Here is a 10,992-nt window from a genome sequence, read left to right as displayed (position 1 = left end):
CCCGCTGCGAGCCGGGGGCCGTGCGGGGCTGCCGTGCGGGACTAACAGCTGCTCTTTCTTCCAGTCGTCTCACAAGACGTTCAAGATCAAACGCTTCCTTGCTAAGAAACAGAAGCAGAACCGGCCAATCCCGCAATGGATTCGCATGAAAACGGGCAATAAGATCAGGTAACGAGATCGGCTCTGGCTTTCTGAGGAAGTGCAGCCCCTCAGGCTCTCCATCGGGCTGCCAGTGCGGTGTGGACTGGAGTCAGCAGCTGATTTGTAAAAACATGTAAGCAGGAGTGCAGTTCTGGGGCCGCCAGTACCGTACAGGCATCCTGCTGCAGATGAGTAACTCCACCGGATCCTGGCAGCCCTCTGTGTTTGCTTGAAGCGGTGTGGGGCTGCCGCGCCATTTCCTTCCGTGGCAGTGCGGTTCATCCCCGTGCTGTGCAAGTATCCACAGACGTTAGGTGATGGCACGTTGGATTATTGATTCCGGAGTTTTACCCTAGTAATCTCTCTGCTTTGACGTTACCCTTCCCAACACCTTCCCCCTCTCACAGCTGTCCCTCTGGGTTCCTGCATGCTCAGGGAACAGCATCTTACTGAGCGTGGGTGTTCTGAGAGACAGATCGTGCATCAGGGAGCAAAGGGCCTGTTGGATGTATGGAAGATAAAATGGGTAGTATGAGATCCTGCGCATGTGACTGCAGAATTAATTTACAAGAGTTCCTTTCTCTTTGCCTGTAGTGTTTATTTTCAAGCATTGTATCTAGGAAAATACAATGAGAATACCGCAGAATACTAAGTAAATGTGAGGCCTGCACAAGGTGGTGCATATCTGAGCCCTCTTAATTTCAAAGCTTCAACCAGTACAGTTCAGTGACTCGTGCTGTGCAGCCAGCTTTTTATCTGCTACGCCCCTCTCTAGATTTCTTAAGGGAATAGAATTCTTGCTCCCAGATCACTTTTTGTCCTAAGTAGTGAGGAAAGTGACCGTAGCAGTAGCTGGCTCAGGCAGTGAAACGGCACAGAATTGTCAGGTGCTGTTCCTGTTACTTCTGACTTGTTTCTGTCTAGGAAAAAATGATGTTGTGCACCCCAGACTGTACTCTTGTCTTCGAGATACTGACTTATAAAGGAGTTTTGTTTTAGCTAAATTGCAGTACTTTAGAATACTTTATCATGGGGCAAAATTCTAAATTTCTGTCATTTGGCACTTCAGTACGTCGGTCATTAGTTTTATCCAAACTGTGTGATAAAGCAGGCTGCAATTGCAGTGCTTCATTCTGTGGGAGCACTGCCATTTTCCTGCTGAGAGTAACTCTGTTAATGCTGTCTTCGGTTTTGCCTATATGGTGGTGAAACCGTTTGTTCTTAACATGTACAAGTCCATACTCATAAATAAATATACTTTCCTGAAAGAGGGTCTTTTTCCATACACTACTCTGCTTTCATATTTTGAACAAAAATGATACTTTTTGTGTTAGGCTATGAACTATATTCAAGAGGTAGTTTTCATTCTCATTGGACAATCAATGCAAAAGCACAGTCTCCAAAAGAGGAGGTAGAATATTCACACACCAGTGCCGATGCATCTCTGCAGGCATCTTTATCTCTCTGAAGTTTAGGATCTGTTGCAGTAATGTACTAACCCACTTGGTTAGTGAATCAAGAAAGTAAACAGAGATGGGAATTTTTAAAAATAAGTGCACAGCTGATTGTCAGCTTGCCACTATAGCACATAGGAAAGATTTCAGTCCTTTACTGCTGAGCTAATTCAAGGTAGTTTCCACTTTGCATCCTCAAATGTGTATGTATGTGTGCTTTGCTAATTTACGCTACTTCTGTCTTAGGTACAACTCCAAAAGGAGACACTGGAGAAGGACCAAACTGGGCTTGTAAGAGAGACTGTCTCCTGGGAACTCTAATTAAACACTTGTCTTTCTGCATCAGATTGGTACACCCCACATGCTGTTCGGCGATCCCCAAATGATTCCTTCTGTAGTGTTGGACTGCAATCCCCAGTGTTTGGGGTTTTTTTTATAAGCTAGTCTGGGTTATTGATGTTAACTGGGAAAATCTTGAAGTAATTTGCATCTGAAACATGAAGACTGTGTTCTATTAGTGTTCTTTTTTTTTCAGGCATTTTCATGAGTATTGCCAGTGTACGGGCTTACTAATAAATACAGACCTGAATGACTTGGATGAAATTATTTCTCATATATATGGTAGAATAGTAACAGAATCAAAACTACTGATATTGTGAATATAATCTTAGTGTGAGAAACCTTGTTGGCTCTTTTCAGATAGTCTGTCTTCTTTTTTCACTTACATTAGGCTTTACTCTCAGAGGTTTACAGTTTTTTTAAAGAAAAGGGGTAAAAATCAGAGCTGATTTTAGAGGAGGTGATTTGAAGACAATCTTTTATTAGACAAACAAATAGTTAAAAAGTTCTAGAGGCAGGTTTGAAAAAGCCAGACTTCACTTTATGGTCCATAGGCCATCATGGCTACCATAGCTGGAGCATCAGCCTCTTATTACTTAACCTCAGGAAAGACTCTGGAATACAGTTCTGGTAGATTTGTGAAATGTTGCTAAAAAAATAAGCAGTATTGTCAGAATGTGTGAAAGATGTGTCTGAGAAGCTGCTGGGTGCGTTTCATGGGGCTGGAGAACAAAGCACACTGAAAATGCTCTGGGGTTAGGTGGCTTCCTGTTCAAGGTGTGCTGTGTTAGGTGAGGGGGATCCAGACTAAAAACCTCTTGCCTAAACCAAATCCGTCTCCAGTTACCACCCTCTCATATTATGCTTACACGTTGGATGCATCTGTGTTCCCTATGGCTGGCTCCTGTAACAGCTGCAGGTTCTCTACTCCACTGTTAGCTCCCACATGGCCCTTTTGTCCATCCAGGGTAGACCACGTAGTACAGTGTAGCTAGGCCTGTGGGTCAGTCGGATCGCTTATTGCGTTTTTTTTTATTGATGGAAGAGCATTTCCCAACTCTTAAGTGTTGAACAGTGCGAATGATGGCACTGGGCAAATGCTGATAGGTTCTGTGCCCAGAAGCACTATGAAAATACTTGCCCGGGGAGCAAGAACATGGAGCTGAGAATAATCAGTGATACTTGAATACCAAGGCTAACTGTCCTGCACCTGAGCAACCAGCAAGGCTGCCCCCGGACACCCATTAGAGTCAGCTGCGGGTGGCTCCTCGTGAATGTCCTGCCTGTGGCAGCTGAGGATGGGGGCTTCTTGCCCTGTGTGTGTCTAGCCCCTGTGCCTGCAGCACCAGGAGCGGTTCCTGGGTAGGACGTGGGGCAGTGCAGCCCTTGGAGCCTGGGGTGAAGATCCTGGCTAAGAGTGGGTGCGATGGAATAATCAGATGAAAGTTTCACTTTAGGAGGTAGGAAAGGAGAATGGAAGACTAGAGCAAGGGCACTGGATCTGCAAAATGTGATACTCCTATAGACTGTAGTACATAATGTCTGCATGTTCCCTAGAATAACAATCTTCTGAGTTTTGTTAGTTTGTCAAGTTGGTCTTGATGCCAGCCACAGGTGCAGCTTAATTTAAAACATCCTCAGCAGAAAGGTAGTAACTTAAGATGTTGCTCAAAGGAAAAGTTAGCAGCTATTTAAAAAGGGAGAGAGGAAAGAAGGGATCAAACCCCTCAGAGTAGTCAGCACTCCAGCTCCCCGACACTGGCACTCCACTGGGGCCTGTGAACCATCACCTTTTTACTGCAGGGAAGTGGAGGAGGCAGCTGTGGCTCAGCACCACGTCCCGCGTGGCTGCTGCTCCTTTCCCTTCTGCAGTGCAGCCCTGGGGTAAGTACTCATCAGCAGGAAACACTGAAGGTGTGAGCCTGTTCTTGGACATGCCTGCGGCAAAGCCCATCCTGATGCCGAGGGCTGTGAAGTGCTCTGGTGCTGTTTCCTGGGTTCAGCCTGCTGAGGTGGCTCAGGTCCTGGGTGGCAGCTTCCTGAGGAAGCTTCAGACTGCCACACCTTCTGTGTTGCTTTTCATGTTGGAGGTAAATAGATTTATCTCCTTCCTGTTACAATTTGTAGTAAATAATGCTGGGCAGCAGCATATGCCCAAGCATGTGTAAACGCATAACTGTATTGGGTTTGCCTGGCAAGGTTTTGGTAGTGGGGGCTACAGGGGTGGCCTCTGTGAGAAGCTGCCAGAAGCTTCCCCGTGTCCGACAGCCGATGCTGGCCAGCTCCAGGATGGACCTGCCGCTGGCCAAGCCCATCAGTGGTGGTGGCAGCAACTCTGGGATACGGATATAAGAAGTGGGGGAAAAAACTGCTCAAGAAGAAACTTTAGCTAGAGAGAGTGAGATGTGAGAGAACCAGCCCTGCAGAGCCCAAGTGAGTGCAGGAGGAGGGGCAGGAGGTGCTCCAGGCCCGGGGCAGAGGTTCCCCTGCAGCCCGTGGGGCAGCCCATGGGGAGGCAGCTGTGCCCTGCGCCCAGGGAGCTCCACGGGGGAGCAGACACCCACCTGCAGCCCGGGGGGGACCCCACGGTGGAGCAGGGGGATGTGCCCGGAGGGGGCTGTGACCCCATGGGCAGCTTCGCTCAGAGCTCGTGACAGTCTGTCCGTCCTAAGGTGTGCTGGAGCTTTCTGTGAGCACAGGAGAGCAAGGCTGGGATTTTTACCAGCTTCAGAGGTATCTTCTAGTTTCTTTTCCTGCCTGGTAAGAGTCTAGTTTCTACTTTGTTACTGGGGGAAAGCAGTTGCTGCAACAGGAACGCAGCAAACAGCATTGCCAAAGATGTTCAACAGACGCCCACGTGCTGCAAACACTTTTACCCCCATGTTTTTTAAATCTCTTCTGTGCTCTTCTCTTTTAAGCAAGTGTTGAGGAAATAGCAGCACTGCTGCGGATCGAAGATCATCCCTAGAGCCCTGTGAAATGCCCCTTGCTTCTCCCTATCACTGCTGCTGGCAGATAAAGCGACTCACAGTTTCTCTAATTGTGTCTGTGGACCTGGCTGAGGAGGAAAAAAGTAATTTTATTAACTTGAGAATGGAAAGAGATGGTTTTCTCCATGGCATTTGTGGGAAGGCTTTCCTGAGCAATAGATTGAACTATTTATTACTATTTATTAGATAGTCTCCCTATTACTATCACTACTGTGCTAATTTTATTAGATGGAAACAGCTTCTACCAAGGAGCTGCTTTAGAAAATAACCCCTTGTATTATTTTTTCCCTATTTGACTGAATCTGCTTTTCAAATTGGACATTAAGAGATAACACTAAGTAAATTTAGAACAAATTAAAATTGGGTTAAAATCAATCTTCTGCAAAACCTTAACCAACACAAATACCTCTGAGTTTGAATGATTTCTGTTGTTCCTGCGGCAGCTTCTCCTGCCCTGTGAGAGTTACAGGGGGGATCAGAAATCTCTGCAGAGCTGAGCTAACACAGGATAACTGAGACATCAACAGAAACATTAAAGAAAAAAATCGACATAATTTGCATATTCTGGTCCATTAATTTTGGTGGCTATGCTTTTGTTTTCTGAGAAGCATAGTGAGAGCTGACTGTATATTTGAGGAATATTTTTTAAACATATTTCCAAACCAACTGCCCCTCTGTAGGTATGAAAATAAATGGTGCAAGACAGAGGGGTGGGTCACTGGGTTTGGCGTGGTGTTTGGGGCAAACATGGTGTACAGCAGCAGAAGGGATACTGCGATTTGAAGATCTTTTTTTTTTGCTCTGTGGAGAGGAACACTTGCAGCGCAGGCAAGGCAGGGGGTGGCGTTGATGAGTATATTGTAACACCACCCAGAGAAGCAGGGTCTTGCTCCTTCTGAAGTGCCTGCCTAATTTGCCTCAGAGCAGAACACAGCTTCAAACCTATGACCAAAAGATGGGGGGAAAAGCAGCCTTTAGGGGTTTGAGTTAGTTGTCAAGGGGAGGCAAGTACAAAAAATCATTTAGTCATAAAGGGTAGCATTTGCCAATTAAATTTCACTTGAAAATGGAACACTGAATTCCATGTTTCCTGGTGGAGCATGACTAAGCTGCAGGTACAAATGCCAAGGAAACAGCTCCTTCAAGGAAATTGTAATTCCACTGTTTACTCTGCACCTTACCAGAGGAGGATTTAAGAGCAGTTCCCACACCCTCTCCCAGACAGCATGCTGCTGCAAAAGGGTGATAGAAGGCTAATAGGTCGAAAAATACTTTGTCAGACATGCACCCACCTCTCTTTATCAACAGTATCTTAGTTAGAACTAAAAGTCACTGGTGTTTTGACATCAGTGCTTTTCATGGAGTTTGCGATGGTGTGACCAGCCTCATTAGAAACCAGCCTGCTGTCCCGTGGCATGGATGTGGTCAGAGAAGTTCTGGAAGGAGCAATGTTGCCATAGTCTTTAATCTGTTATAGCATTACAAAACTGGTGTAGGTTAGGCATTAAATACATTCCCAGTCTGTTTTGTATGTCTCTGCTGCTGACTTCAGTGATTTAAAAGATGCCCAGACACATCTATGTGTCCAACCAGTCACCTGGACTGGACACTATCCAGTCACTGGATCACTATCTACTCATCTGGAGGCTGTTCTTTCATGTGTCATCCACCGCAGACTGGGTTATTCTGGTGTCTGAGCAGCACTTCTAGCACAATCTGAATATAAACGGGGTTTGCAGAGGGTCTATGAAACTCACAGGCTTAAGTTCCCCTGAGGGAGTTACCCATGGAACTTTCTTCCTTAAGGTGTAAATTCACCAGTGAAGCCAGGCCAGAGATCATCTAGAGTCACCTCTGCAGACCCCCAGAAATGCAGCTGGAAAGAAACTGTGGCTCCCCTTGGAAGTGAGGTGTCTCTGCAAGGACTGCTGCTCTGTGATGGGGAACAGAAACTCCCCAGTTGCTGTCTGAGAGTCACTTCTCAAATGGGACTGCTATTTAAGGTGGTAGAAATGGTCTCATGATGATGAAAAAGAGGAAGGAGCAGTTGTTTTTCTGAAGCTATTTTGACACAGCTCTGGCCTTTGAGAATGTGAAAAGCAAGTTGAAATCAGCTGGTCAAAGCTCCATTTGGTGAACAAAACACAAACAGGTGAGCAGAGGCTTTGCCCTTTTAATGCAGTTACCAGTACATACATGTGGGGTTATACAGCTGTAGGGATGTTTCTCAAGAGCTTCATTTTTGAGCATGACCTCAGTAGCCACAAAGATAATCTCACAGTCTTTGTACCTTTTCCATGGTTTTGAGCATTGAATCATTTTTACAGAGCTGCTTCTAGATTCCAGTCCCCGTGGGAGCCAGCCATGCCACCCCACTGGACATCCCTCCCACTCCAGCCCCCATCCCCAGTAGGGCTGAGTGTCTTGGTGGTCCCCACGGAAGGGCTGCCAGGGGCACTTGCCTTGCACTTTGAAAGACTTCTCTTCTGGGCCTGACCTCCTCTGGCAAACTGGACACTCCAGCTCTTACTTTACTGAGAAACAGCTTTATCTGTCATAAACAAACAGCAACCCAGAGGAGGTGCATGTGGCAGAGATCTGGGTATCTCAGAGGCAGCTGGAAAGTGTTTGCAGCATGGTGACATGGTCTGCTTGTCTGTACCCACTCTCCCTGCCGGCAGAGAAGCATACATAAAGAAGTGTTGTGGGGGGTTGTTTCTGAAGCCATCGTCGTTTCTCCATCACCAGCCCAGTGCCAGGCCTCTGGCATCTTAGGGTATGGATGTGAAATATTTAATTATATTCTGCCAGTGCCTCCATCCAGGCACCCAAGGCGCCATGACCATTCCAACTCACAGTGTTGCTGGGAGCCAGGGCAGTGCTGACGGCCTCATTTTACAGGTGAGAGAACCAAGTTACAGAGTTTCTGCATGACCCACCTGCAGTCACACGCAAAGTCTGCTGGCAGCCCGGGATGGGCAGCCCAAATGTCCACCCCCGGCCCCCAGCACGGGACACCACCTCCCACGGTGGCTCAGCGCTCTCCCACGGGCACGCAGGGTGTCAGAGAAGCAGCTCCCCACAGCGGGGCTGGCACATGAACCCCCACCACGGGGCTCTGATGAGCTGCGGAATCCCCATCAGCAGGGGAAAGGAGCAAAACCCCCTCCGGGGACAGGCAGTTTTTTGGAAGGACTGTCCCCAGGCAGTGCTCCTGATGGCTGTGGTTGCCCCACACACACCGGCACAGCTCCAAAAGCCCACGCGAGACCCCGGGTGACCGTGGTGCCCCTGTGCAGGGGTTTAATCCCCTCTTAGCAAAGATTTCAAGCGCTGGCTGGCCCTCGCCAAGTTCACAGCTCCCTGCAAGCTCTTCGGGCTGCTATTCAGCATGGGTTTGCAGGCAGATGAGCCAGGAGAGCTTCAGCGCTCTTGGAAGAAAGTAAATGCCTGTCTGACAAAGGTCCGGAGCGTTGACAGGCTCCAGGAGCTCTGGGCTTTCCCCTCGGCCCCAGAGATCACACAGTCCCGCCCTACCCTGGCCTCTCTGGATGACTTACAGTTGTTGTTGGTGTTGTGAGAGCACAGCTGGACCAAGTCCTCCTCCAAGGCCCCTGCCAGCTCCTTCAGCTCCCTGGAGGTGTCTTCCCTAAGATACTGCCAAGCCTTGTGCCCACTGTGGTCCCTGCGGCTGGTGTCTGCCCCGTAAGCTCCCACCAGCACTTTGATGAGCAGCTCATGTCCTTGCAGGGCGGCCAGGTGCAAGGGGGTGAACCCGCCACTGGCTGTGGGGATGTTCACGTTGACAGGATAGCCCTTCTTCTGCACGTGGGAGATGACCTGGATGAAGCTCTCATAGTGGCCGTGCTTGGCAAGCCAGTGGAGAGCGGTGAATCCCGTCACAAAGTCTTTCCTGGTCAACAGGCTGGGATCCAGGTCCAGCAGCCTTATGATGTTGTCTGCATCACCCTGTGCCACCGTCAGCAGCCACTCATGCTCCAGGGGATCCAAGGCAAGAGACAGCTCCTCGGGGGTCTGCTCAGGCTTCTGCTCTTGGTGTAGCCCTGCAAGGACACTGCTGTCGTTGGATGTCTTCTGAGCGGCAGCAAACCGCACCGTGCTGCTGGGGCTATTGCTCTGCAGGAGGATTTCCTTCAGCTCCTTTCTCCGGGTACTGCCGGGGCCGATGGAGAGCCTGCCCGCAGTCCTACCCCAGCTCCCCAGGCTATGGCTGCCCCGGTCGACACTCCTACTGGTGTCCATCTTCTGCAGTGGATGGAAACGCTCCCTGCTCCCTGTGGCAGCCGGCCAGAGATGGGAGCTGCGGGCTAGGCTCCCCACTTGCGGCCGGGCGGCTCCCAGGAGTGTGAACGTCCTGGCGATGCCAGCTACCTTCTGCTCCGCCGAGCCCTGCTCCCGCTCCCGCCGAGCCATGGCTGTGCCTCCCACGGGGCTGGGCAGCAGCCCGCTCCCCGGCAGGGCACAGCTCGCGCTCCCCAACTCTCACCCCACACTTCCTGCCCCGGCTTAAGCAAAGGAGGAACCGACTCCGCAGGGCGGGAGGGCACACCGGGCACGGCGCAGTTCCGCAGCACTGTCGCGCTGCTGGGGCGGTGCAGGCGACCTTTGGTCACGCCGTGTCCATGGTTGCCGCCAGTGCTGGGCACGGCCACAGCCACGTGCCGTCTGACCCCCGGGCCCCGCTCGGCTGTGCTGTCACAGGGAGAGCGGGAGGGTGTGCGGGGCCCCACGGGACATGTGGCACTGCTGGGGCGAGTGGAGGGGGGGCCCAGACAGCCCGATGCTGGTGTTACAGCAGAAATTTGACTAACATTATTCCTCTGTGAATAATCTCATTGAGCATTACTGGCTTAGCATTAGCAGCTAAAGTAGCTGAAGCCTTAGGCTGCAAGAGCTGAACAAGGGTAAACTTTTGGTAAAACTAATGCTGCTAACAAAGAACTTGCTGAATTCAGCAGATATGAGCAGAATAAAGAAGATAACCAAGGAGACAATTCCAAGAGAATGAAGTAACCTCAGAAGAAAGCCAGCCCAGGGACAGTGAAAACCAGTAAGAAATCAAGAGATCACCGACCAGAATTAGGAGATTGGATTTGGGGATTGGGTGATGGGTGGCACAGGTATAATTGAGAGGCGTGAATTGGTGTAGGGGTCCCTCTCTGGATGCACCCAGCTCGAGCTGTCACTGAAGGGCTAATAGAAGACTAACTGGAAACCTTTAGTTGGATTTGGCATTCTCAGCAGGATCCTGGGGTCGGACACTGTTATGGTGGCTGGCACACGTAAATGCGTAACACTGGTCCTGGGGGGACTTCCTCTGCCACTGGCTGCACCCCAAAGCTCCGGGTGCCTTGCTAAGGTACCTGCCTTACAGCCCCCCAAACTGCCCCCCACCATTGCCAGCTCCTTGGTGCTGTGCTCAAGGCCAAGTGGCATTTTGGCCTTCCTCTCTTCTGTGTTTCACTTCCCAGCAAGGCGCCATGGGCAGCGTTATTGGCAGCTGCAGCCACCAGTTTGTACCTTAATTTTGTTAGGAAACAGCCTCTAGTCCCATTTCTCCCAAGGCCTTTCTTGTCCAGACACCCATAGCATGGCTGAACTGCCACCAGGTAGTTTTGATCAGGCACCTAAGAACCACACCAGGCCCTTCAACCCTTTTTCTTTGCCTTCCCTAAGCTTTAGCCCTGCTTGACCTGCCCTAGGTTGGTCGTTGGCCATTGAGAGAGCTTTGCCTTTCTCCAGCCACTTGGAGCAGTTTTTCTGGGATGTGTGGGGAGCTGGCATCATCCCCTAAAGCCCAAACGACTAGTGGTGAAAACATAATTGTTCCCTTGCTCCCTTTCTGGCACAGCCTGGTTTTGTCACTGGCTGTTGGTAGCTTTTGTGGTCTCAGGGAAGCAGAAAACTTGACCTACACGGCTGTGGGATCCTGGGGAACAGTTTAAAACACTTGTTGGGTGGTAGCTGGGCAAAACAAGGAGGGAAAAGAGGTGCTGCTTTGGGGAAATGAAGGCACTGATGGTGCGAAGCCCCATTTAGGGCCACCC

The 10,992-nt window shown here is 49.9% G+C and overlaps 2 protein-coding genes and 1 non-coding gene across 3 annotated transcripts; 2 read left to right on the top strand and 1 right to left on the bottom strand.

Moving 5' to 3' along the window:
- Position 1: 1 nt before the first annotated feature.
- On the top strand, positions 2-2,187 carry RPL39 (ribosomal protein L39; the record flags this gene model as incomplete). Its single annotated transcript, XM_026848764.1, has 2 exons — positions 2-168; positions 1,842-2,187. Coding segments are annotated over 2 exons (216 nt in total), but the record flags the coding sequence as incomplete, so codon positions are not given.
- On the top strand, positions 1,246-1,377 carry LOC113480269. Its single transcript, XR_003398458.1, has one exon. It is a non-coding gene; the product is annotated as a small nucleolar RNA SNORA69 (small nucleolar RNA).
- Positions 2,188-4,615: 2,428 nt separating the features above from the next.
- Positions 4,616-9,681, bottom strand: SOWAHD (sosondowah ankyrin repeat domain family member D). The gene has a single exon (XM_026848886.1). It carries the CDS (start codon positions 9,356-9,358, stop codon positions 8,348-8,350), a length of 1,011 nt encoding a protein of 336 aa, XP_026704687.1. The 5' UTR covers positions 9,359-9,681; the 3' UTR covers positions 4,616-8,347.
- Positions 9,682-10,992: the final 1,311 nt, after the last annotated feature.

This window comes from Athene cunicularia (genome assembly GCF_003259725.1).
Source record: "Athene cunicularia isolate RWA chromosome 4 unlocalized genomic scaffold, athCun1 chr4_part3, whole genome shotgun sequence".
NCBI classification, from domain to species: Eukaryota; Metazoa; Chordata; class Aves; order Strigiformes; family Strigidae; genus Athene; species Athene cunicularia.
This window is presented reverse-complemented; position numbering and strand designations above follow the sequence as displayed.